The sequence below is a fragment of the Sceloporus occidentalis genome, unplaced genomic scaffold (assembly GCF_023333645.1).
Source record: "Sceloporus occidentalis isolate IW3139 unplaced genomic scaffold, rSceOcc1.0.p SCAF_7, whole genome shotgun sequence".
In the NCBI taxonomy this organism is placed as follows: domain Eukaryota; kingdom Metazoa; phylum Chordata; class Lepidosauria; order Squamata; family Phrynosomatidae; genus Sceloporus; species Sceloporus occidentalis.
In genome coordinates this window covers 95,333,674-95,360,319 of record NW_028316987.1, presented here as the reverse complement: position 1 = coordinate 95,360,319, position 26,646 = coordinate 95,333,674, and the positions used below count along the sequence as shown (strand labels likewise).

General features: G+C 44.5%; 2 protein-coding genes across 3 annotated transcripts in view; one reads left to right on the top strand and one right to left on the bottom strand.

Annotated features, from left to right (window-relative positions):
* The window catches only part of KLHL18 (kelch like family member 18), a 37,772-nt gene extending 36,155 nt beyond the window's left edge, over window positions 1-1,617 (bottom strand). For both annotated transcript variants that reach the window (XM_089533793.1, XM_089533795.1), the window contains exon 1: window positions 1,307-1,617. In XM_089533793.1, the coding sequence (XP_089389919.1) occupies window positions 1,307-1,447 (141 nt within the window). In that variant the 5' untranslated portion in view covers window positions 1,448-1,617. The remainder of the gene's footprint in view (window positions 1-1,306) is intronic.
* Window positions 1,410-25,939, top strand: KIF9 (kinesin family member 9). The gene is made up of 21 exons (XM_089533792.1): window positions 1,410-1,898; window positions 4,443-4,549; window positions 5,823-5,988; window positions 6,255-6,361; window positions 7,010-7,234; window positions 8,944-9,027; window positions 9,115-9,207; window positions 10,098-10,245; window positions 11,044-11,108; window positions 12,992-13,069; window positions 13,254-13,322; window positions 13,919-14,023; window positions 14,437-14,492; window positions 15,421-15,511; window positions 16,158-16,291; window positions 16,765-16,959; window positions 17,418-17,626; window positions 18,982-19,161; window positions 21,566-21,681; window positions 22,812-22,916; window positions 25,503-25,939. The coding sequence occupies exons 2-21, from the start codon at window positions 4,454-4,456 to the stop codon at window positions 25,608-25,610; spliced, it is 2,430 nt and encodes an 809-aa protein (XP_089389918.1). The 5' UTR covers window positions 1,410-1,898; window positions 4,443-4,453; the 3' UTR covers window positions 25,611-25,939.
* Window positions 25,940-26,646: the final 707 nt, after the last annotated feature.

The window sequence follows — 26,646 nt, the reverse complement described above, 5'->3', positions numbered from 1 at the left end:
CCAACCCCCTTCTTCTGCCATGCAGGAAATCACAATCAAAGCATCCCCATTGACAGATGGCCATCCAGCCTCTGTGTAAAGACCTGTATGGAAGGAGACTCCACTACACTCCGAGGAAGGAGTGTGTTCCACTGTCGAACAGCCCTTGCTGTCAGGTTGGACTAGATGACCCTTGGGGGTCTCTTCAGCTGTAAGTTTATGATATGAATCTTAGGGTTTGGAAACCATGAAGCCCTATGAGGGACGACTCAGGGAGCTGGGGCTGTTTAGCCTGGAGAAGAGGAGGTTAAGAGGTGATATGATGATGATAGCCCTGTTTAAATACTTGAAGGGATGTCATATTGAGCAGGGAGCAAGCTTGTTTTTTGCTGCTCCAGAGAATAGGAGACAATGGAGCAATGGATGCAAGCTGCAGGAAAAGAGATTCCACTCAACATCAGGAGGAACTGCCTGACAGAAAGGGCTGTTCCACAGTGGAACCCTTTCCCTCGGAGGACAGTGGAGCCTAAAGGGTAAAGGCAGCCAATTCCTTTGCAAAGCCAGGCTCAGATCCAGGGGCCATCCTGGGATTGGCATTTTTGAGAGGCACCGACCAAAGGCCCAGTGAAACTACAGATCCCAGGGTTCCACAGGACGGAGCTGCCGCGTGGGGTCAAAGCGTGCCATTTCTACAGACCCAGAGAAGTTTAAATCCCCCCAAACTACAAATCCCAGGGCCCCACATGGCAGAGTGACAGGGCCTTAAAGTAGTGTCTATGTGTGTTATTATTTCTGCAGTGTAGACGTACTAAAAGAAGCCCAAATCTCTCCCTACAAAACTATGAATCCCAGGGTCCCAGAGGAAGGAGCTGCAGCGACCGAACCACCGAGGCGTAGTGAAACACAGGAGAGTACTTGCCCCTAGAGAACAATGGGGAATCCTCGCCCATGGAGGCAGCATACTTGCCCCTAGAGAGCAATGGGGAATCACTGGAGATTGGGGAACACTTGCCCATAGAGAACGACGGGGGAAGGCTTGCCATAGGGAGACATTGGAGAAGAGTTGCCCCTAAGGAATCCTTGTGTTTCCCATAGAGAACCAGTCCCTCCCCAATGACCCTCCAAAGGCAAGGACTGTCCAAACACGGCCCTCGCAAACTACAGATCCCAGAGGGCTCCGCGGCACGAAGAGCCACAGCATCCAAACCGCGCTCTTCCTGCAGCGCAGAGGCGGCCCGAGGAGACCAAAAGAGCCCCCTCCTGACCGAACTACAACTCCCAGCGTGCCTCAAAGGAGCGCCCTGCAGCCGCGGACGGCGCCTGCTACCTTGAGGGTGACGTCGCAGAGCTTGCCCTGCCGCCGGATCTCGCCCATGACCCCGTAGCCGCGGCTGGGCAGGTCCCCCACCGAGAAGTGGACCAGGTCCTCCGGGTCCAGCTCCGGGTCCGGACCCGCCGCTTCCAGCATGGCAAAGCCTCCGTTGCCGCCGCCGCCGCTGCCGCTTTCCCCTCAGAGCGAGCTTCGCTGCTTGGCCCCGCCCGGCCACCGTCGGACAAGGCCAGCTTCTCCTCGCCTCCTCCGCTGAGGAAGAGAAAAAGAGACACAGAGAGAGAGAGACGCCGACGGAAGCCGGGACTGCGTCCTACGTCACGCGTCACGAACACGCCCCTCTTTCCCTCCCGCTGCCCTCAGGCGCCGCTAACGTCATCACGAAGCGGACCGTCGCCGCGGCAACGGCGCACGCCGGAAGTGGTTCTGGCCGTAGCAACGGCGCAACCCGGAAGTGGCCGTCGCCCTAGCAACGGCGAGCTTCCCCTTTTTTCCCCTCCCAGTCAATGCCTTCCGCTAATTATCGTCCCTCTTGCCGCGAATGGTTGAGGCCTCTGGAGGGTCCCGTCCGCACTACGCAGCGATAGCGGTATTACTCCGCTTTGGTTGCTATGGTTGCGTCCTCTGAGGGGGGGTTCTAGTTTGGAGTGGCGCTGGCCCTCTTTGACTTGAAGCTGCGTCTAGATTGCCGAAATAATGCAGTTCGTTTGATTCTTCACGGATTGGATTAATATGTCCTCTCTAGGAATAATCTCTAGGTCCTCCAGCGCAACTCTATGGTCAACCTCCAACTAAAAGTTGCGCCGAAAGACCTAGAGATTCCTAGAGAGGACGCTCCGCTCGGCCTTTGTAGCTCCTCCGGGGCAACTCTGTAGTCGATGTCTGGCCAATGTTGACCAGAGAGTTGCCCTGGAGGACCTAGATCTTCCTAGAGAGGTCTTCTCTCAGGCTTTTGTTATTTGCGGTTTCCCACATTCACGGGGGTCCTGTGCCCCAATCCCCAGCAAATATGGAGGGACAAGCGTCATGCAGTTGGACACCGTTAACTGTTAACTAATAAAAGTAGTTTTAATTAAAACCAATAGCCGTAAGCCGCTCTGAGAGCCATTAGGGCTGAAGGGCAGGCTATGAGTACTCTAATAAATAAAGGTAAAAAGACATAACTGCCAAGGCTCCTTCCGACAGAACCTTGAAATTCGTTGTTTTGGAGGCAGGCAATGGGTCACTAATTAAACGGACCCCGGAGGCCTTGCCTTTCAGCAAGAGAACAAGACACAGATCGACAGGTAAAGCACTTCTCCTCAACCAACACTATATGGACCACGCTCTTTCCATGCCAGCATTCTCTGGAGTCGATGCCAGATGCCACAGCTGCTGATGAAACGTCAGGAAGAAACTCTTCTAGAACATGTGAAGAAAGCCTTCGACTTCTCTCTATGCTCAGCATCTGCCAGGAGTTGATCATAGAATCATGCTGGAGTACCTACAAATGCCTAGAGAAGTGTTCTCTCTAGCAATCTCTAGGTCCTCCTTGTCAACTCTATGGTCAACCTCTGACAGAATTGCACTGGAGGACCTAGAGCTTCCTAGAGGTCACATATTGATCAAAAGTCAAAGCTGCAAATGCGGAGGGCTGGCTGTATGCGCATGTTGTCTGTTCTTCCTTGAGAGACATTCTTTAGGACTCTTTAGGGACAGCTCCATACCCTCCAAGGTTTCACAGGTGAGAAAGGAAGGAGACATGTGTGGCCAGACAATTTCGGAGTGTGATCAAGATGGTGAAAGTTACAAATGAGGAAGAAGACACAAGCGAAGAGGGGCTGCAACAGTTTGCTTTTGCCTCAGCCTAAAAGCCAGGGCAAGATTTTGCCTCTTTTTCTCCCTGCTGCTCCATTATTAGTTAATTAATTAATAACTGGGACCCAGAGCAGCTCACAATACAATTAAAAACATTAAAAGCTGATACATTAAAACAGAATTAAATTGTTACACTCTTAAAATAGCTTTCTTATTAAAAGAATAAAAATAGTTAAAAAGTCAAAATTGTTTAAAACACTGGTGCTTTAAAAACGTTCTGTTTAATTAATTAATTCCATTTAATTAATTAATCAATTTTTCAAGGAAGAAAATAAGCTTCCTTGACATCATTTTGAGAACGTTGTCCAAAATATTTGCAAGAATAATAATAACAATACCAAAAAAAATTATAAAACAATTATTAAATAAATAAATAAAAAGTAAACAGTAATAAAAATTTAAAAAACAGAATACACATTGTTTCAAGAAGGATTCATGATACTCCTCTTGAAAAACTGTTTATTATTAAATAATATCCCACTTTTCCCTTCACATCTTTAAAGCAGTTAAGAAAAAGCAGAGCCCTCCCTCTGGTCCATCTGCCTTGGTCCAGGCCTCAGAGGGAGAGAAGAACCACTGGACCTCATCCCTTTCCCATCGCCATTCCCTTCTCCTTTTGGGTCGTGTCTTTTAGATTGTAAGCCTGAGGGCAGGGAACTGTCTAATTAAAAATCATAATTGTAAGCCACTCTGAAAGCCTTTAGGGCTGAAGGGCCAGGTGTAAATACCATAATAATAATAATAATAATAATAATAATAATAGTTAAGAAAGCCCATCATTATGACACTCCTTACAGATGGGAATGACACACTCCCTTTCTCCAAGTTGGAGGATATGCACTTAAACTTTTGCCGGAACAAGTGTGGGCAACGCATAGATCAAGTTGCACTTCCTGTCACCACTAATTGGTACTATAGTCAGTTGTGAAGAAATTGCAGTCTAGCAGCACCCAAAGGTCTACACAGTTTCTGCCTTGGCTCTACAAAGGACTAAATCTTAATGTGATATCAAAGTAGTGTCTCTGTTTTCCAGCATGATCAGATGTATGTATCTGGACCCCCGACTGCCCCCCAGTTCAATTCAAGTTCACTATTTCCAAGCATTCCTGGGTGCAAAGAGGATGTCCGTTCTCGGACAAGAGAGAACTACTATCAGTTTGGAATTTGTATCAGTTTACCCTTTTATAAAATCTCTCACTTTCAAATCCTGGTGTGAATTGGCCAGGGCAAAAAGTAGTCATTTTTTGCTTTTAATTTTCCATTTTCCTCCCTCAAGGATCCATCACAATGTACGCCAGTTCGAAGAGAGTTACTGCATTTGCACGAGTCAAGCCCACGGCCGAATTTCCTCAAGACATGATCAAGTTTGGGGCAGATAACAAGGTGGATGAACATAAGAGACCAGAGATAGGACGGTTTTGATTTGATTTGTTGTTGTTGTGTGCCTTCAAGTAATTTCTGATTTATGGTGACCATAAGGTGAACTTATCACAGGGTTTTCTGGGCAATATTTGTTCAGAGTGTTTTTGCCATTGCCTTCATCCACATAAGCCGCCTCATTTGTCATGGACAGAGAGGTGGCATATAAATAAAATATTATTATTACAGTATTATTGTTAATATTATTCATCTGAGGCCAAAAGAGTGCCTGTCCAAGGCTTCCTTGACTGAGCAGGGCTTTGAACCCTGGTCTCCAATTTTTAGCCCAGTCTTTCCTTTAAAAAAGGCTTCCTCCAGGGAGGTAGATAATATTGTCTTAGGAAAAAGTCTCTGTTTACACTCATACTGAACTTGTAGGAGAGCCTTTCTAATACAGTGATTTTTAAATTCAGCATGTGCTTTAACTTTAGCATACTAAAGATAACCATGCCAACCAAATCTTAAGTTATAACCTTCAGGTTCCAAGAGTCCCACATCTCTAAGCAATATCCATTCCTTCACCCATACAAAACAACAGACCTTGCAATACAATTTGACTTTAGGGACTCCCAAGCCGCCCCTTTCCTTAGCATTGGGCAGATTTTAAATTTTATTCTGGATTTCTTTGCCTGCCAGTCAGATCTAAGAATCATTTTCTGTCATTCCACAAAAAGTATTCCATGTCTTATAATAGAAATCATTTGAAAGAGAAATAAAGTCTTGACAGAGCATCTGCTTTTACCATTGCCATTCTGCCCAAAAGGGATACATTTAATTTTCTCTATTTTTCTAGGTATCTAGTTGTAGGCTAAGATAGGAGGAAGGAACATTGACAATCTAAGATATGCAGAGGACACCATACTACTAGCGGAAAATATCAAAGACTTAGAACAATTACTAAGGAAAATTAAAGAAGAAAGTGCAAAGGCAGGATTACTGCTGAACTTTAAGAAAACGAAAATAATTACCACGGAGGATCTACATAAATGCAGCCTAGATAATGGGGAAATCAAAATACAGGTAGTCAAACATTTCCCATACCTTGGGTCAAATATTGCCCAGAACGGAGACTGCAGTGAAGAAATCAAAAGATGACTAGGAATGGGAAGGGCAGCAATGAAAGGGCAGCAAGGGCAGTTAGCAACGACAAGTTGTAGGCTCCTTTTTCTGATGTAATGTTCATTTCTTCCTGGTCAAAGACTCATTTTAACTGGCTTTCCATTTATTGCTTCTCTAGACCATAGATATATACATTGAGAGAGACTACTCAAAAGGAATTGTCAACAACAAGCAGACAGATTGGTCTTTTAAGTTAGATGGTGTTCTTCACGATGCCACTCAGGATGCAGTTTATGAGGCAGTGGCACAGCGTCTGGTCACTCAAGGCCTTAGTGGATATAATGGTAATTTTTTTCATCCTTATTCTTGAACTCATCAGTTTTTAGGGATGTAAAGTTTAGTAAAATAGTAATTATGGGACAAAGAGATCCTGTAAGTGGATCTTTTAACCATCCATTAAGAAGCCAAGCCCTTCCTCCAGTCCATATGCCTTGCTCTTACAGCACTGTGTAAATTTACAGCGCTTTATAAATAAAAGTTAATAATAATAATAATAATGTGATGGATTATACAGCCTGCCATTCCAGTACTTGTTATCAATCTTTTCTAGGTACTATAATATGTTATGGGCAAACTGGAGCTGGTAAGACTTTCACCATGACAGGAACAACAGAAAACTACCTCAATCGAGGGCTCATCCCCCGAGCTATACAACAGGTAATTCAGATTGTGATGTAAAAGTTGTGGATCAGTGGCATTCCTTGTATATTTGGTGCTCGTTGTGAATAATCCATCCACCCGGTGCAGTCCACACTTGCACTCCTGTAGTAATGCCTCTGATGCGGGTGCTGAGAGGAACCTGGAAAGGTGGTCCATCTCATAAGGTAGAATTCCTGTGGGCTGGCAATTTATAACGTTTCATTCTTGCCAAAACATGATGCAAGAGACAGACCCATGGAGGTCTCACCAACTTCAAGAGAAGGAACTAGGAAGGAAGAGCGGTTGATCTGTGCGGACTCTGTTTAGCTCTCTGTGTGCTGGCACCAGTGGAATTAGATCACCTTGGCTTCTAGTATTTCTGGTTAAAATAATGTTCCCTATGCTTGACCTTCCCCATCATAGCCCCAGGATGTGGGGTGTATGTGACTGGATTAAAGGATCACCACTAACTGGTTTGGATAATCCTGTTGTACAGCTCTCGCACATTTTTGTCTCATCCTTCTTACCCATGAGAGAATGTCGTTGGATGGAGCCCCTAGTTTAACAACCCTCTTCCTCTTTTTTGGGGGGGGCGCATAGACAATTTCTTTGCATCCATCTTGAAACTGATCCATTTGAGGCACAGCTTCCAATCTTTCCCTGCAGGTATTCAAGTCAGTGGAAGAGCACGGCAGTCAGTTCGTCACCGTTCGGATTTCTTACCTGGAGATCTACAACGAGACCATCTTTGACCTTCTATCCATGATGCCCTCGGGCGCAGCCATTGACACACCACTGTCAGTTGTAGAGAGCTCCCAGGGGGTCTCTGTGAAAGGGCTGACTATACATCCTGCACCAAATGAAGAAACTGCTCTAAATCTCTTGTTTGAGGTAAGAAGGATCTGTGAGGTCTCAGTCACCTTCCCTGAAGGATCTGGAAGGATGGAGATTTGCGGAGACTGGAAAATGTATTTACAAAACTTTTTGCCCTCAGGGAAATGAACCTGGTTCAGCCTCCAAAATAATGTAGGCCATCTCTGTATGATCATTAGTTAACATTATAACCATTGTGACTTCCTTTAAAAATCTCCAGAAACCATAGCATTGTCAAGCTGAGGAAAATTTCCTGTATACGTCAGCTCCTTTCTGGATCCTTTCCATTTTTGAACTACAAATCCCAAAAGTCCCATGGGTAGAAAGCCCTAACAGTTAAACTTGTGCAAAGCCTGGCTATTTCATTTATTTTAATGCATTTATTAAAACAATTATGTCTCATCATTCTGACAAAAACACTTTATCTGTAAAACTGTCTTCCAGCACCACATTTCAAATGAGTGGATTCTTTTCCTGTAAGCTTTCTTCACTGTCCAGATTTTTGGATGTTGGTGAATTGCACATAAGGATGCGACCTCTTTCCTGTGAGAGCTCTGTTGCCATCCTGGTGCTAGCAGAAGATATTTTTATTTTCTCAGGCCTTTTAATTTCTCTAGCTTGAAGTTGTTCTTAATCTTGACAGAGTTTGGAAAGAACTCATTACAAGCAATGGGGCATCTACACTGTAATAAATAATGCAGTTTGACACTCCTTTAACAGCCGTGGCTCAGTCCTATAGAAGCCTGGGATTTATAGTTTTGTGAAGCACTGACACTCTTTGGCAAGGAAGGCTAAAGACCCCAGGATTCCATCAGATGGAGCTATAGCATTTAAAATAGTGTCAAACTGCATTATTTCTACAGTGCAAATGCAATCTTAGAGAGTTCTAGTGCCTCATGCAATAACAAACCCTAGGATTACAGAGGATGCAACCACTGTTAAACCACTGACTGTTAAAGCAGAATAACATTGCTATCAGGAGTGCATCTACACTGTAGAAATCATGCATTTTAACACCATTTTAACTGCCATGGCTCTGTCCTATAGAATCCTAACATTTGTAGTTTTGTGAGGCACCAGCACACTTTGGCAGAGAAGGCTAAAAAGCTTGTAAAACTATAAATCCCAGGATACCGTAGGATGGAGCTGCAGCACTTAAAGTGATGCCAAACTGCATTATTTCTACAGTGTAGATGCATCCTAAGTTACTGAATTAAAACTGCTATTACGAGTTACTTCCAAAAGGCATTTGGCAAAATCTTTTCAGGTATTATGCCATCCATTTATTGATCTATAGGGTCCCCTCTAGAACAAAAAGGGCCAAGTAGTGCAATGGGTTTAAACCAAGAGTGGGAATCATGCAGCTCCCCAGATGTTGGGCTGCAGTTCCGAAAACTCTTCATAATTGCCTGTGCTGGCTATGGCTGTTGGGACTTGCAGTCCGACAACATCTGGAGGGTGCTGTGATTCCCAACCTTGCTTAAACATTATCACAAGTAACACCAACAAATCACATTGAAAAAGTAACATTCCAAGTGTGGCCATTTAGTTTTGCATGCTCCATTACAAATTTGTCATGTAATTTATAATAATTTAATTTTTCATTCATTTTTATTCCGTGTGGAAAGCCATCCTGAAAAATCTTATTACAAAGTGGACTACAAAGAGTGGAAACGCATAGTCTTCTCTTGATTATCTCTGTCTTGGATTTTCATTTCCTTCTTCAGGGTGACACTAATCGGTCTGTTGGCCAACATGCCCTGAATAAGCATTCTTCCAGGTCCCACTGCATCTTCACCATTTATATTGAGGTCAGTACCACTGGAGTTTACAGGGTCTGGTTCAATACTTCTGTCATTTTCAGTGTGACGTAACACTCTTTTGATTTCTCACCTCAGTGTCATTCCAGAATCCTTGCAGATGCCAGATATGTCACCTCCAAAATTAACCTGGTTGATCTGGCAGGCTCAGAGAGGCTGGCAAAGAGCAAAGTAAGTAAACTGCAAAGATTGGGTGAGTCAGCTAACCTCATTTTATAGGAATAAGAAGAACCAGCATACCAGTGTTGTCTGCTTTTGGAAGCTGAGCAGGACCTGGTTAGTACTTGGATGGGAAAGCAAAGCAGAAATTTCCAGGGAGGGCTAAGAAAGATTCCTGCCTGAAATCCTGAACAGCCACAGTGTCAGACAGAACTGAGAATACTCAGCTAGATGGTCCATTCATCCTGCTCAGTATAATGCAGGTTCCTGCCTGTCTATATTCAGTAAAAGCTAACTTCCCTGATGCTGAAAATGTGTTATAGACTGAACCTCATAATCTGGACCTAGAGCCCCAAATTTGTATTGCCACACCCATAGAGCTCTTGTGATTTACTCGTAAGTGAGAATCCAGGTTATGCCAAGCAAGAGACTGAGGCCCACAGGCTCCCAGATTCATAAGAGTTCTCCAGACTAAAGCAAAGTTATATTTTTGTGGGGTAGGGAATATCCAGATTAATTCTGCAAAGCTGGTACCAGGGCAAAACAAAGGGAGAGATTATGTTTTTAGGAGTAATTTATGTGATATAGCACACCTGTGATTGTTCCATCTTGACAGGAGAGAGTTGGCATTTTTTATTTTTCCATGTTTAATGGGAGAAAGTAAAGCTAATATGTGCACAGACACAGTAGTCTAAATCAGTGCTGCTCCAAGCGGTGGTCCATGGACCAGTGCCGGTCCGTGACGCATCAGCTGCTGGAACATGGCAAGTTTCCAAGAAATAGTTGTAACCTATGGGTACAAATGTGGTGCTGGTTTCTGGCACATTGGGAACAAATAACTGCCACTCTCTTGTGTAGTCAGCCTGGTCTAAAGCATCCTCTTGGTTCCTCGCTTTCAATAGTCAGAGGGCCGTGGACTGAAGGAAGCCACTTACATCAACAAGTCTCTGTCATTCCTTGAACAAGTAATCATTGCATTGTCTGATCAAAACCGAGAACATGTGCCCTTCCGCCAGAGCAAGCTCACCTACATCCTGAAGGATTCACTAGGTAAGGCAAGGCCAGGCACAGTGTAGCCCTGAATCTGCTTCCTAAGCACCCACCCCTGCCACCCTAGTTGCAACCTAGGTCTGCCCTAAAAATAGGAGGTAAGAGGGTAACCTCAGTTCTTTCTGCCAGTAATTTAGGCATTGAACAGTGGGAAGTGAAACAGTGGCTGAAAGACATGGTGTGTACATTCTGCTCTCTTCTGCAGCCTCAAATACGGTTTCCTGAAATTCATTAAGACAATTAGCCTGGCATAGTGGTTTGAGTGTTGGACTACGACTCTGGGGACCAGGGTTTGATTCCTGCTCAGCCATGAAACCCACTGGGTGACTTTGGACAAGTCACATGCTCTCAGCCTCAGGGGAAGGCAAGGGCAAACCTCCTCTGAATAAATCTTGCCAGGAAAACACTGGGACCTTAGGGTCGCCATAAGTCAGAAACAACTTGAAGGCACACAACACAAAATACATTAAGGATTTTGAAGAAAGAACGTGGCTGAGTTTATATTAGCAAATGAGAATAAGAAATAACTTTGTATGCTGTTGCTGTTTTCTTGAAAGAGGAGTGGTGAGGCCCCGCTGGCCTAGGAAGCCTCTACCATGCCAACTGATCATGTGCCCCACCTAAGATGTGTCCCAGAAGGCTCTGCAGTGGGCAGAAATACCTTCTCTTTAGATCTTGTCCTGAAAAGGAGGTGGGCATTAAGAAAACCATCTCTATGAACCACTTCTGTCTATGTGGAGACTGGAGGGGCTTTGTGACTCAGAGAGGCTGCCTTAACTTTGTTTCTGTCTCTCCTAGGAGGGAATTGCAATACGGTCCTAGTGGCTAATATCTGCAGCGAACCCATTCACATTGTGGATACGGTAAGCATCCTGAGGTTTGGGGGCAGCACAGGGGTAAATATGGCTAGGAATAAAGTGACTGCTCCAGACATATCCTGGAAAACACTTGATTTGGATTTGTTTAAAGCAGGGAGTGGGCAAGTAGTTTTCAGACTGATGGACCTGTCATCTTTCACCATTAGGGTTAGGGTTATTCATTGGTTCAGGTAATGAGGAATGATGGGAAATACAGTCAAACAATAATCAATGAGGTGAGTTTTCCAGAAAAAGTAGAAATCTGAATAATGCTGTCTGGTATAGCACATAGGGTTTAAGTGTTATATCCAAACACATTCAAAGCTTTATGTGGACACTGTTGTATTAGAATATTTGTAACAATGTAAAAATAATGCTTCCCTTATATCCAGTAGAAATGAATGCACCTGAAAGAACACTAATTTTTAGGACACATACATACCTGTGCTATTTATATCAACAGTTTAACTTTCTTTTGCTGAATATGGCTATTGCCATAATGCTTTAACTGCCATGGCTCCATCCTATATCTTGGAAGTTGTAGTTTGGTGGAACACCAGAACTCTCTGAGAGAGAAGGCTAAATATCTCACAAAACTACAAATCCCAGAATTGCATAGAATTGAGCTATGGCAGTTAAAACAGTGTCAAACTGCATTAATTCTGAAGTGTAGGTGCAGTCATCCTTCACTCCCTGCACTCCTTAGCCATTCTGTTTCAAGCTGAGAAAAATTTTATTCAGTACAACTAGGTGAGCATTCTGTTTCATTAAAGGATTTATTGCAGTAAAACAACTGAGAGGGCCATGGATAAGTGTGTGTGTGTGTGTGTGTAGAAACTTTTTGGGGAAAACTATATGTAACACTAGAAACATTTCCACTCTACCTCTCTGGTCAGGACAGCCACAAGCACCCCACACTTTGTTTAAGGCTTGGCTTACACATCTAGCAGAACTCTTGGTCTACATAATGCAATTGTTTAGTATGCCTTTAAAAAAACTCTAAAGCTTATTTTCTGTTATGAATGCACTGAAGGAAAACTAAGGGGCTCAACAGACCGAATATTAAGGCTGGCCTGGGGTTGGAGTCGGGGTGTGGCATCCACATGATGCACACCCCGAGTTTGCCCCCAGGCTGTCATGACACCACACACCGTTCCACACAATGCGTCCAAAGGAGCATGGAAAAGCCATGCGCTGGCAGCTGTGGCATCCTTTCCGGGGCGCAAAAAGGAGAAATTGGGGCTGCGGCGTGCAGTTGCCACGGCTCCAGTATGGCGCCAGATAGAGGCAGCTGCAGGCCACCCCTTAGGGCAGTCTGTACAGTCCCTTAGTCACCATAAATCAGAAATGATTTGAAGGAACGCAACAACAAAGCATTATATCAGATGTGTATGTGTATGGACAAAGGAAAAGTCCAGTTATGAACAGGTCCTCACCGATCATCCTGAGACACAACTTACTCCATGTAGGTTGTTGTGGGCCTTCAAGTTGTTTCTGACTTACATAAAACCTAAAGTGACCCTATCACTGTGTTTTCTTGGCAAGAATTACATGTGGCTCATCAAGGGGCTTCTGCTTTAGCATGTCCTCTGAGGCTGAGAGAGTGGGACTTGCCCAAGGTCACACAGTGGGTTTCTATGGCTGAGAGGGGATTCAGTCCCTGGTCTCCAGAGATTTAGTCCAACACTCAAACCACTATACCATGCTGGCTTCGTAATGCTAAAAGGAAAAGTGCTTGGCTGGGTGGCTGCCATTTCTTTCCCCCAGAAAAATGACTGGGAGAAAGATGGCACACAGAGACAGGAAAGGAAATAAAAATACTGAGCAGGAAGTTGGGTCTGGGAAGCATTTGCCATGAGATGAATATGGGCCCATTCATATTCTTTCAGCTCTCCACCCTTAGGTTTGCTACCAGAACAAAATGGGTGACTACGGAGCCAGTTGTCAATGAAAAGATCGACTCGGAGGTGTGTGCTCTTCTGTTTTGGCCATTTTTCTGACTAGAGGATGGAGAGGTTTGGTGGAAAACTAACTAGTTGAAGAAAGGCTATTGTTCTCTTCTGACTGAGGAGCAGAGATCATACTTTGCAGAAAAATCTGGACCTTTCTTTCTCTCCACATGTTCACCTGCTGTTCTTCTCATTTGCTTAGCGAATGGTGAAAAATCTGGAAAAAGAAGTCCTTTACCTGAAGGAAGAGTTGGCTATGCACAACAGTTTGGTAAGGATCAATCCAATCAGTCACAACATTGGTGTGATCAAGTGGCATCTACACTGTGGAAATGATGCTGTAGCTCCATTCAGTGAATTCCTAGGATTAGTAGTTTTACAAGGTCTTTAACATCTCTGCCAAAGAGTGCTGGTGCATCACAAAACTATAAATCCAAGGATTCTGTAGGGTGAAGCCATCACAGTTAAAGTGGTGTCAAACTGCTCTGTTTCTACAGTGTAGATGCACCTCAAGTCTCTGTAGCAGCACAAAACAAGTTTGCTCCATTTCTATTTGACACCCTTTCAAATATTTACAAATGGCCAGATATTTAAAGGTCATCAGTGTCAACCTTCCTAGATTTCAGGTTTTGGCCTGAAATATGCAGCCTTGGAGAGTGGTAGAGCCTCCTTTGGAAGTTTTTAAGTAGAGGCTGGATGGCCATCTGTTGGGAGTGTTTTTATGATGTCTTCCAGAATGGTAGAATGGGTTTGGAATGTATGGCCTTTGGGGCTATCTTCCAAGTCTATGATTGTATGATTCTGGGGTGGAGGGGTGTTACATGTGGCTCATCAACTTATTGCTTTTGTTCCCTGTTCTGTTCTTAGCTTAACCGTCCCCCAGTGTCTTATGAGCCCCTGAATGAAATCCAGATAGCAGAGATCAACTCTCAAGTTCGCCGGTACCTTGAAGGAACCATAGATGAATTAGATGTAAGTAGCTGTTATGCTGATATGCGAATGTATGCAGCCATGTGCTTTAAATAGTCATGGTGGGGTGTTCTATCTGTTGCTTGCTGGAAAGCAATGGCAGTGGGGGTAGATGAGGATTATCACTGTGGTGTTGTACACAGCCAGACATATCAAGAGCAGAGCAGTGAATCTCAGCAAGAATGTGAGACCACAGCTGGCTGGAGCAGTGGGGCAGAAGCAGCAGCAAATTGTGCTCTTCTTGGCTGTGGAATATACTGGGGATTTTCTCTGTAGATTGAATGCAGTTCAAGTCCCACATGGTTGGATTTGCTCAGTGCCTCGTGGCACAATTTAAGCATCAGCCAAAGGCTTTGTCTCAATATGCTTCCTTTGACTTTCTGACAGTCCTCTCTGCTTTGACCTATCTTTTTCAGATTGTGAGCATCAGACAAACCCATGAAGTATTCAACCAATTCAAAGCAATTTTGAGGTAGGTTCTTGTGGGAGTATCCATTGGCATTTTGTCTGTCTGTCTGTCTGTACTTAGAAACTTTTAGAGACAAAAGGAATCCCAGAGATAATTTAGTAGAGACAAAAGGAATCCCAGAGATAATTTAGTCCCACACCCTGGAATATGTAGCTAAAGTACTCAAGAGAGATGGCCGTCTGACCTCTGTTTTAAAACCTCCAACAAGGGAGAGACCACCTCCCAGGCAATCTAATTCACTATCAAGGAGCTCTTACTATCAGGAAGTTCTTCCTAATGTATAACTCATTAGTTTTTTGTGGTTTTTTCGGGCTATGTGGCCATGTTCCAGAAAAGTTTCTTCCTGATGTTTCGCCAGCATCTGTGGCTGGCATCTTCAGAGAATGGAAAAATTGAGTGTATATATACTGTGTGAGCCTGGGAATGCAGGAGTGATTTGCATGTGTATTGTTCTGTGCTGATGGCTGGCCTCATAATAACTCATTGTTTCCCTGGAATGCTTAGAACACATGTTATCTCTGCAAGGGAAAAAGTTCAGATCTGGCCTTTCCTACATGCAGTATTGTAACACTTCCAAGCCCCATGACAGGTTGGTGTGGTCTCTGTGAACAGCTCACACCCTTTTGTGCCAGTTTCTCCCACAGAGGTACCCATCCCAGAGGTGCCCAACCTCAAAAGTAAAAAAAGAGTGGCTGGAAAGAGAAGGCCATACTGTGCCAGCGAGAGCCTATATGATGGGTTTTCATTGCGTGTGAGGAGCCCAGGGCCTTTCCAGCTCCCAGACAAACACACTTATTTGTGGGGTGCTGCTGCTGCTTGTGGTTATCTCTATTCTGGAAAACTGTAATCCAAAAGGGTAAGTTTTTCAAATCCTGGCTAAACTCCAGTCACAACAGCTCAGTTGAACAATTGTGTGCATCTCTCTCTTTAGCCAACAAGAGCAGGAAGTGGAATCCAGATTGCGGAACAAATACACCCTGATAGACAAAAATGACTTCGCAACCCTCACTGTTGTTCAAAAGGTCAGTGGTGAGGTCCTAAAATAGGGGTGCATGATGGAAGATGGGGAGGTTAGGGGTGACATCCTCTCCTCTCCTTTCTGCCCAAAACATTCAATCCTAAATCAGGGGTGGGTAAAGTGTGACCCATGGACCAAAGTTCTGTTTTTTTATGGCCCCAGAGCCCCCCAGGGATGAAAAAGTTTTCATCATTTTTTTTAACAATTTCTTTTTTTGCCCCCAAAGTCTGCTAGGGATGAGAGAGGAGCATGTTCATTTCTTGTTTCAAAAACAAAGGCCTCACCTGGGTCTTTTTTTAAAACAGGAAATGAACAGGAAGTGATTCCCAATCTCTTCCCCTTGTTAAAAAAAGGCCTCTCCTGGGACTAAAATGGTCCAGAGGAAGGTCTTAAAACATGGCAAAATTTCTCCCCACATCTTTTTGAGGGTATTGAGGGTAAAACCATTTTTAAAATTTATTTTGTGGTGGGAGGATTGTAGGGACCTTGTAGGGCTAATGTGCCCCCCAGCCTTTCCCCGTTGCCTACCCCAGTTCTAAATCCTAAAAACAGCGAATGTATGGATGGGGACACATTTTATCCAATAAGCAGAATCCCAGAAAATTCAAAACTCTTCCAATGCTGTCATGTCTTATCTTCCCTTTTGCCAGGCAGGGCTGGTTGATGCAGAAGGTCACCTGGTTGGGGAAGTCGATGGACAAGGATTTGGAATTGGAGTGGCTCCTTTCTCCTCCAAGCCCGGAGGGAGGAGAACAAAAACAAAGAAGGGCAAAGAGTCAGCCAGGTTGGTCCACCCTTGTCTCTTCTCATTCTTCATCTGCAGGCAAAGATTTTCTTTTCACTTTTCTGAGAGCTGAGGAAAATCCAGACCATGGTGGGCTGCATGGATGGTAAAATAAGGCTATTGCCCCCAGAATAAGAATTCTGCCCTTCTTAGGCTGCTGTTACACTGAAGAATTTGACGTTGCTTTAACTATTATAGCTCCATCCAGTGGAATCCTGGGATCTGTAGTTTATTGTGGCACCAGATCTCTCTGACAGAAAAGGATAATCATAGAATCATAGAATGTAGATCACCTATCTACAAATCCCAGAATTCCATGGCAGTTAGAGTTGTCAAACTGCTTTAATTCTGCAGTGTAGAAATGCAGCCTTAGTCCCCTGGGGAGCCAAACCTTAACCTCTTGCAAATCACTGGGAAGCCCAGTTTGAGGCCCAGAACCAGTGATCCAGTGTAACTGTCTGTTTCTTTTCCAGTCCTGCAGTGAAGAAGGAGGGCCTGGCGAGTCCACAGTCTGGGAAAGACCTGGAGTCCGTCTCCTTGTCACGCAGCCAGGTGGCGGCAACTGGCAAGGAGCTGGAAGTCAAGGAGACCCGGGAGCAGGACTCTGTCAGCGTTGAGACTCATCGCTCCGACTCTGCGCCCAAAGAGGAAGTGCCCACCAGGCCCAGGTAGGGCTTCCTCTTTTTGGGAAGTTTCACCACATTTGAGGAAGGGGGCTAAGCGTTGTTGTCAACACAGAGGGTAGTTAGACAAAGGGTGGGGAAAGTGTGGCTAGGGGGCTGTTCTGTGGCCCTCGGTCCTTCCTACTTCTCCAGACCACCCTTTTAATGGTCAAAAGAAAAGAAAAGAAAGTGAGGGATGGAGGGGGAGACAGAGAGAGAAGAAAAGAACAAATAGATTTCCTTTCCTGGAAATTTCCCGAAGTAGCAGTATTCATTTTCAGTATGCAAACTCAGTCTCTTTCTTTCCAACTAGTGTCAGATGAACTGGGACAGGAGACAGTTTTACTACCCTATTGGCTCAGTCATAAGATTTGTGACTTCTAGGCATCAGTCCACTTGCCCGAATCCATCAGGGTCTGTAGCTACCATGGCTAACACTGTCACTGTTGGTCCTTTCTGTGCAGCTCCCCCCCTCCGAAGACAGCTGCCTTTGAGGACTTCAAGAGCGAACGGGGAAGTGAGATCAACCGCATCTTTAAGGAGAACAAAAACATCCTGAATGACCGCAGGAAGAAAATGAATGAGGTGGCCCACAGGGTTAACATGCTGAAGCAGGAGATGGACACCACCCGGCAAGCCCTGGAGGCTCAGAAGCTGGAACGGGAGCAGCAGGGTAAGCCACAGCCAGGCTGTACTTTGTAAATGTGTTTGAGTGAGAGAGAAAGATTCTTGTCCCCAAATGCCACTTCACTCAGTCAGGCTCCCACTTCGGCAGCTGGCATGGATGCCAGCAGAGCTCACTGGCACAGGTTGCTGCCACACTCAAGAGTTAAAATGCAGTTTGACACCACTGTTAAAGTCATGGCTTCATCGTCTGGGATCTTGGAGTTTGTAGTTTGTTGTAGCACCAAAGCTCTTGGCTAGAGAAGGCTAAATATCACAAAACTACAAATCCCAGGATTCCATATCATTGAGCCCTGGCAGTCAAATTGGTGTCAAACTGCATTAATTCTGCTGTACAGATGCAGACACAGTGCATTCTCAGGCAGGCAGCTATTCTAACTGGACCAGATTTTTAAAGGTTCTCTTGCAGTCTTGCAAATGGTGACATGGAGGGATGTAAATCTTCAGTTATTTAATCTCATGCGGAAAGATGAATAATTACTGCAGTTTTCCCCCTGCTGCAGAAGGAAGCAAATATGTGAATGTAGTATTATCCCTGTAGTCAAGTATCCCAAGGCTTTTTCTGCACAGAAAACATAGTGAGTTTCTGTGTGCGCGCAAAAATACAATTTCCTACATAGAAAACATTGTTTCCTGAAACTGTGTCTTTTGCACAAGAAAGACATGGGTTTCTCTGCACAGAAATATTCTCTAGAGCATTCAGTCATGGGGAGATACCTGCATAAAATAGGTTTTCCCAACTGGTGGGAAATCCATTTTTGACTGATAAATAAACAGTTCTTTCCACCCATAGTAGCTGTGCACATTTTGGCCATCATCCCTGCCAGCCAGTTGCTGAACTTCCTGAAGCCAGTCCTGTAGCATTGTGGCCTGGAAACTGGTCAGCAGCACCAGAACTGGGCTAGGCTGCTGCCTGTACTGGGTGCTGTGGTGGGTACTGGGTGCTGTGTTATTTATATATTGCATTTTAATGTTGTTGTTACTGCTGTTTGTTGTTGTTGATATCATTATTATTATTATTTCCCCACCTCACTGTATGGGAGACGGGAGAAGTTGGGAATGGTGACAGATGTGGTGATGGAAGAGGTAGGAGTGAAGCGGGAATAATGGGCACTTTGTCCTACTGGGCAGTCATCTGTCACTTCTCAAGGGCAATCCTGGGAAATATTTGGGATAAGCAAGCAAGAGAATGTCTTTTCCTACACTCTTGAAAGTGGATAATGAGAACTAGGAAATTTCCAAATCATCATGAAATGAGATCCCATGGGATCTCTTCCTCCATCTTTTGGCGGTGTGTTTTGTGTCCATCTCCCTCAAATGTTGTTCTGACTTTGGGCCCCACAGGAGAATACTTGAACGATGAAGGACAAATCATCATCGACGAGGAGGAATTCCTGTTGATCATGAAGTTGAAGGACCTGAGGAAGCAGTACCGGGTGGATTACAACGAGTTGCAGAAACTCCGCTCTGAGGTCCAGTACTGCCAGCACCTAGTGGATCAGTGCCGCAACAGGTTGCTGACAGGTACTGCCAGCTGCAGCTTTGCAGAGCAGGATGTTTCAATGAGGATTTAGGCGTTTGCTTCTCTGGCCATTGCATGTGTGGGATGCATGCTGAGCCAGCCAGTCTGTGGTTAACTTACGTTAGGTGAAGAATGTGGTAGCAGCTCAGAGGGTTCTGAGGAGTTGGGGGGGGGGGGGGGCTCTGGGGCGGGGAAGGTAGCCTGCAAACTATCTGAAAGTCTATATCTGTCCATATGAGCCTGCTCAAGTTTTAGGGAAGGTTTTTTCTCTCTGTCCCACCATGCTCTCAGGCTCAGCTGGTAAGGACACCAGAGAAAGGCACCACCCGAATTTTAAGAAGGAGGATATTGTTGCAGCGGGTGCCTTGGGGGAGTCAGCACTGCGCTGCTAGCCCTCCGTGCAGCTGCACGGAGGGAGCACTCACCTCTGGAATCTGGGGGCAAGAGTGGGGGTGAGGAAGTCTTGCCCCAGTTCTCGGCCAAGAACACGGAGCTTTGAAGCCTCGAGGGGCATCATGGGGTACGGCCTAGCTATAAATAGGCCATCCCCACATGGCTTTGGCCTTTTGCGGGCTAACAGACAATCGACCCAGCCCATCCACCCTTAGCTGCTTTTGTTACCTGCAACCTCAGGCTTTGGCTGGTCGCCTTCGGGATCCGGGAGGGAATTTTCTAATGTTATTGGAGCATGGGGTTTTCGCCCTCCTGGGGGTATGCGGAGGACAGTTTAGTGTGGTGGTATGGGCCTATTGGTAGTGTCTCCTATAGTCTTTGTTAGTGGGAAATAGTGGTGTATGGTACTACTTTGCTTAGTTCTCTTATATATGCATGCTTACTTGTTATGGATGTTGTGCTGTACCTTTATGCATCACAACTGATTTTACATGCCAGATTGGGGGTCAGTCATACAACAGGGGGATAGAAAAATAATTTATGGGGGCTAATAAAATGATGGATGGTTTGTCGTAAATGATTTATGATCATGTCAAAGATAATTTATGAGATCAATTATCTTTGATTTATGGACCAAAGTATGATGGATGACTATTATGGTTTATGAAAGATTTATGGCTAGTTATGAGTGATTTATGAAGGATTTATGAGTGATTTATGACCCATATTTTGCTTGCTTGTTTTATGCCTGTCACACATGTATGGTAATAATGGGAAGGTGTTTTCTTTGCTGTTACTGGGATGCTGCTCAAAGAGCTGTACTATCACCCCTGCTTTGTTCTGTGCCCTATTTTAACCCAAATTCACGGCGTCCGACTCATCCAGTCCCTCTGCAAGGCTTCCTCCGTGGCTGTTCCCAAGTTATGGAGCTCCTTCCCAAGGGGAGGTCTGAGCTGCCTTCTCTCCTATCCTTTTTCTGGCAGGCAAAGACCTTCCTGTGTAAACCAGCCTTCAAGCCTTGGCTGACCAGAGTGAGGTGATGGGCAGTTAGCTGTGCTGTTTTTAAGCATATAAAATGTGTATTTTAATGTTAATGTTTTAAAAGCAGAGGTTCAGTTGGACACATGGCTTGATGCTTTTTAAACGTTTGTACTCCACATTGTTTTAGATGTGCTGTTTTAATTTATATTGTAATCCGCTTTGAGATCCATTGGTGAGAAAACCAGGATATAAATAAAATAAATAAAATCACTACCACATTTTTGTGGTCTAGGTTGGTTTTGGGGCAGAAAACCACCAGAAAATTTTTGTTTGTTTTTTAAAATGGGGAGACTTTGGGGGTTGCAGTGAGGTTTCAAGGGCTGCTAAAGGAGCCAAATGGAGGCTGCATAGTCTTCTCTTCTTTATTAGTACACATGAAGAGCTGCCTCAAATGTTGGGACAAGCCTTTGTTTCAGAATCGTGGAATGTCCTTTGCTCTACCTGTCCCTTTTCATCCCAGGCTTCCTAGCATTGTCTTCATTGCCGGGACAAGGGAGTACATACCAAGTGGGGCCAGAGGGTTTCCATGTCAGTGGAAAAGTGAATATGTTCTGAACTTTGAAGTTGCTATCTGGGTCACTGACCCAGTTTGCGGTTTGGAGTTCAGCATCTGGGATATTAGTTCTGAAAAGTTGAGGTTAAATGAGATCTAGCATGGTGTAGTGGTTTGAGCATTGGACTATGACTTTGTAGACCAGGGTTCAATTCCCGCCCTAACCATGGAAACCCACTGGGTGACTTTGGGCTCAGCCTCACTCTCAACCTCAGAGGATAGCAATAGCAACCCCCCTTTGACAAGATGTGTGAAGAAAACCCCATAAGAGGTTCACCTTAGGGTTGCCGTAAGTCAGAAATGACTTGAAAGCACACAACAACAATGGGGTTAGCCAGCTGCCCCATATTATGACTCGATTTGTCATTGTGTGACTCTGACTGTGTATCTGTCCCCTATCTTCCTCTCTCACCTACCAGAATTTGACATCTGGTACAACGAGTCCTTCCTGATCCCGGAGGAGGTCCAGGAGGCACTGAGGCCTGGAGGAACCATCAGGCTTGGCATGATTCCCATTAACAGGGTCCTGACCCTGGTAAGTTAAGGCTCAAGTGCTGCCAGCTTTCTTCGTCTCGTATGCCATAGATGTCTCTCAACTTTTGGCCACTCTCTGCTTTGCTGTTGTCACCTTAGAGCAGACCTGCAGTGGCCAGGAAATCCCCAGCATTTCTCAGTGGCCACTGGTGGAGAAAAAGGACAGATCATAGGGTATTTCTCCTATTTTCACAATGGCAGGGACAGGGACATCCAGTGGGAGCTATTGGTTTCTATATCAGTGGAAAGTTATTTATCACAAGAATGATATTACCTCTTTCCTAAATTATTCACCCAGCATCCTAAGAGGATTGAGAGAGGGCTCTCCTCCTAGGACCCTGAACTATCATGTCACTGGCTTGGTGCATACCCCTCTTGGCTCCTTGTACCAGCTTGACCCTGTTCCTTCTCAATTTAGGACCAGAGGTCTTGGGGTGCTTTTGAGCCTACATAGGCAGGTGTCCCTAATTTATACATTCATTTTATCAGGTTCTGGCCAGGATTTCAACAACCTAATCTATGTATGTGAACGAAAAATTTCACAACTATAGTTGTTGGGAACATGAGACAGGACTTTCTTGGTGGCTTCCCCTAGAATGGCCCCCTCCTTGCTGTCCTTTCCTTGGCAAATGAAGTCTTTTTTACATTCAGACAGGTTTTTAGAACAGAAGGCTTTTAAGCAAAGGCCTCCATAGTACTCTCCACAGACTCCTGAGGTGCTTGGGGCATTGAGGCAGGTTATAGAAGCCAGGGGGCTTACTGAGAAAAGATCTGAAAGTGATCTAGATGACCCTGGATAACTGTGGGTAGGTGGGGTTTTTTGGATGACATGCAAAAGACTAGAGGAGATCCCTTTCACTTATAGAATCATAGAATCATAGAGTTGGAACTTCATCCAAAGAAAGACATACATGGTGGGTGGACATGGAACTGTGCAGGCGGCACATGCTTGATGTAAGCTCTTGGCCAAACTGTATCAGTTCCTTGTCACACATCCCTGCCCAGGACCAAGTGCCTCAGTATGGATGATCTGCATGCTGTATCTTGCATTCCATCATTCATTAGGGCCACAATTGCTCTAGGTACCATTTAACCCCAGGCTTTTGCATTCTCTCCTTCTCTCCTTGCCAGGATGAAGATGATCAGGAGAGGTTTGACCGGATGCAACAGGAAGTCCTGCCTTTCTGCCCAGCTTCTGTCTCCTTCTACAATGCTAAAGCAAAGGTGGACCGTAAGGTAAGAGTGAAGTCTTTCTTGTATGGCTTTAGATCAGATATGGTCAGATAAGACAGCCCTTGTCCTTTTCAGACCTTGTTTGTGCAGAGGTGTCCACCTAGATCCTGGCTTAAATCAGAGCCCTTGAAGAGACAGAGCCATGGTTGAATCCAGCAAAGCATTTCTTTTGCTTTTGGAGGGAATGGCTTCCAAGTATGTACTCCTAAGCCAAAGAAGAATTTCTCCCTAGTAATCCTAGTAAAGGCTATGCTGATGAATCTAGGATCCAGCTTTGTTGAGAGAAATGCATGTCTGTTTCACACTCTGACAGTTAGGTTGCTGTACAGAATGGGAGCCCTGAAGAAGTGGTTCTAATAGTTTCCAAACAGTTTGCAAAGCGCTCATACATGGCACATGTGCTAAGACAATTTTTTCACCCAGCTGTGCATTTCAGGCAGGTATTTTACTTATTTATCAGGCCAGGCATTAGACTTGCCATCTATTATTTTCTTCTGAGTGAGCAACTTATTCTACGAGGAAGCTTCTGTACTCCTCTGGTTCCACTGAAGTACAAGACATGCTAGATGCTGCATTTCAGGGCATATTCATCTTAGCGGGGAAATATGACAAAAATCATGTTGGCGGGAATTTCAAGATGTGCCAGCTTCCAGATTTTGCAGAATCCTTCCTCTTAAGAGGAAGAGAAGGGCACAGTTGCCCTCCTTTCTCAACCAAAACAGCCTGGCAGGGCAGGGGCCTTTGCTGTTAGTCACCTGCCAAGTCCATTGAAGTGACAGGCACTTTACTGTAATGACTGAACATAGACATGTAATGAATGAACATTCTTGTATGCCACCCTGAGTATCTGTTGATATAGGGCAGGACAGAAATATTTTAATAAATTGTTTATTTAATAATAAAAATGCAAAAAATAACTCCTGCAAACAGTTATCATAATGGAAAATGCAAGTATGCAAATTGAGAGAATAGCTAGAGGCCCTCCATTTTGTCAGGAGGCACAAGCCGGATAGGAATCTAAAATGAACATATGGGAGAGTTGTTTGCAGTCCTGTATTCACAAAGACTCATTCTTCTTGACAGAATTAGTAGCAGCAGATTTATCTGGCTGCCCAGCAACACCTGTTCCCTGGCTGGCTTAGAAAAGGAGGAATAAAGTATCATGTTAAAAAACAAGATAATAATCACACCATGTAAAAAACAAAACCCAGTAAATTGTTGCATTAAAAATATCCTCCCTGGTAGAGGAAAATACAACAGAGTTTAAAGTGTTAGTTTACAAAATAAAACACCTCTCACACGGCGACAGTGCAGATGTTATCCACCTAGAGAACTGTTGCTGATTAGATTGTAGCGTCTTCTGGGCAAGATTTAATCCAAGGTTTGGCACTGCCTTCCTCTAAGGCTGACAGAATGAAACTTGCCCGACAAGTGGATCTCCGTGGCTGAGATCTCTGGGATTCTGGGATCCGTCTCCCAGAATCTGACTCCCAACACATTTGCAAACATCTCACAGACTTTCAAGATTTCTTCAGATGAGGTTTGCTAGTGGTTCCTCTTAGGATGAGAGAGTGTAACTTGCCCAAAGTCATACAGTGGGTTTCCAGACTTGAATGGGGATTTGAACCTTCATCTCCCAGAGGCCTAGTCGAGCCCTCAAAGCACTATGCCACATTGGCTCTTTAAAAAAGGGGGGCCTGGTGAATTGAAAAGCCTTCACTTGGTGCAAAAGACCACCAAGATGATGGAAACACAGTATGAAGTTCAAAAGCGCAAGCCTCTTTACAATTATTTGAGCCAACTGAAGAACACCTGTTTTTGAAACTGATGTCAACTTTAAGAATGAGAAAGGTTCAAAATTAAAGGTGAATGGGAGAAAAAAACCTGAAGTTCATCTACACTGTAGAAATAGTGTACTTAGACACTACTTTAAGTGCTGTCACTCCATCTGAGGAATCCTGGGATTTATTTTTATTTTTTATATATTATGGTATTTATACCCCACTCTTCAGCTCTAAAGGCTATCTGAGCGGCTTACAATTATTATTTTTAATTAGACAGTTTATTTAATTAGACAGTTTATAGCTCATCCTCCTTTGCCAAAGTGTGCTGGTGCCTCATGAACCAAAAATCCCAGGATTCTGCAGAATGGAGCCGTCACAAGGTAAAGTGGTGTCAAACTGCATTATTTCTACAGTGCCGATGCACCCCTAGAGAAATAGCAGAATAGGAATCCTAACCCATGAAGGCCTTGTAAAAAATGAGTCCTGCACCTCCATCAGGGAACCCACATTTGGAAACCTTTCCTCTCCAGCCATTGTTTAATTTAGATTTAGCTGAACACCAAGACTCTTGGGAATCTGAAAGGCTAACCCTGAAATGCAAGATCCTGAAACCCTCTTATTTGAAGGTCTTCTTTTAATTGGCTATTCCCTGCCATCACCCTCCATCATGCCAAGTAGGTATGGCCAGGGCACCCTTCTGGAGGTGAGGGACCTGCAACTTGTTTAGCCTCTGAAAGGTTGCTTCTGCTTCAAAAAGAGTGCAAGCCACAGGAATAACAGCCCACTCTCTTTCTCTGTTTGAAAGCACAAGTATTCTCAAGCGATGGCTACCCTTGAGCAAATGAGGAAGAAACCTGGGTCGGTCCAAGCAGCCGTGAAGAACAAACCCCCCTCCGCCCTTGATATCATGTAGCCAGAATGCCAGCGGATTCAGCTCTCATTTCTTACAAGAGGAACTCGGGAAAGAGACCCTCAAGAGTACAAGCCAAAAAAAGTTTAATTTCAGGACAGAAAGGAAGCATAATAAAACTGCATTTCTCAAGTATTATCCAGAACAAGCTGGTATGAAACCTCATTCCAGCAACTGGTATTATTCACTGAGGTCAGTATTTTGGTTAGGAAGATCAAACATAGGATTGCTGAAAGTGGAGAAAGGAAGACTTTGCGTACTTGAGTTTGGCTTCAAATAATATATGCAGATTTAATAAACAGGAGGAATGGTACTCTAACGACTGCCTAATGTGTTCTCTTCACAGAAAGCTAGAGAGAGAATGTAGGACTGGCTTCAGGACCTGGGTGTATCCTAATAGGGGATGCAAGGGAAGAGCCAGGACCCTTCAGTGGGAAACGGCTAGAGCAGCCAGACTGGAACTGGGACAAGGTTCCTGTCACTTTAACAGATCTTGGAGCAGGACAAGGTACTATAAAACTACACCAACCCAGAAGACAGAAGCATCTGTCCTCTCTCACTTCCCCCCAGCAAGGAAAGAAGTGTGTTGGGAGAGGAGAACTATGGCCGTTGGGGTTTGGAAGATGTGGGAGGAGAGGTCCGTCATCCTGCTCCAAGAACTGTTAAGGGTTAAAGTCTCACCCCAGGTACTTCTCCATTCTCAGCCATCCTTCTTCTGCAGTCCGTCCCCATCTATTTCATTACCTTTCTAACCTTCTTTTCCTCTCTCGTGTTTTTTACACCTTCTCGTATTTATCTCCGTCTCTCTTGATCTTAACTTCTCTTCATTTCAATAGCCAATTCACTCGCCTGCCCCCAGGCCCCAATGTCTTCAGTGAAATTTTCTTACAACTAACTTATTTCATGAACAAGGTACAGAAAATACCTTTAATATAAGAAGACAGAATGAAGTAACCAAATGGAGATGGGAAGGTTTCTAAATAACAACCCGTACAGGTCTCTGTTGTTCTCATTTTGCAGAAAGTGGACCAAGGCTGAG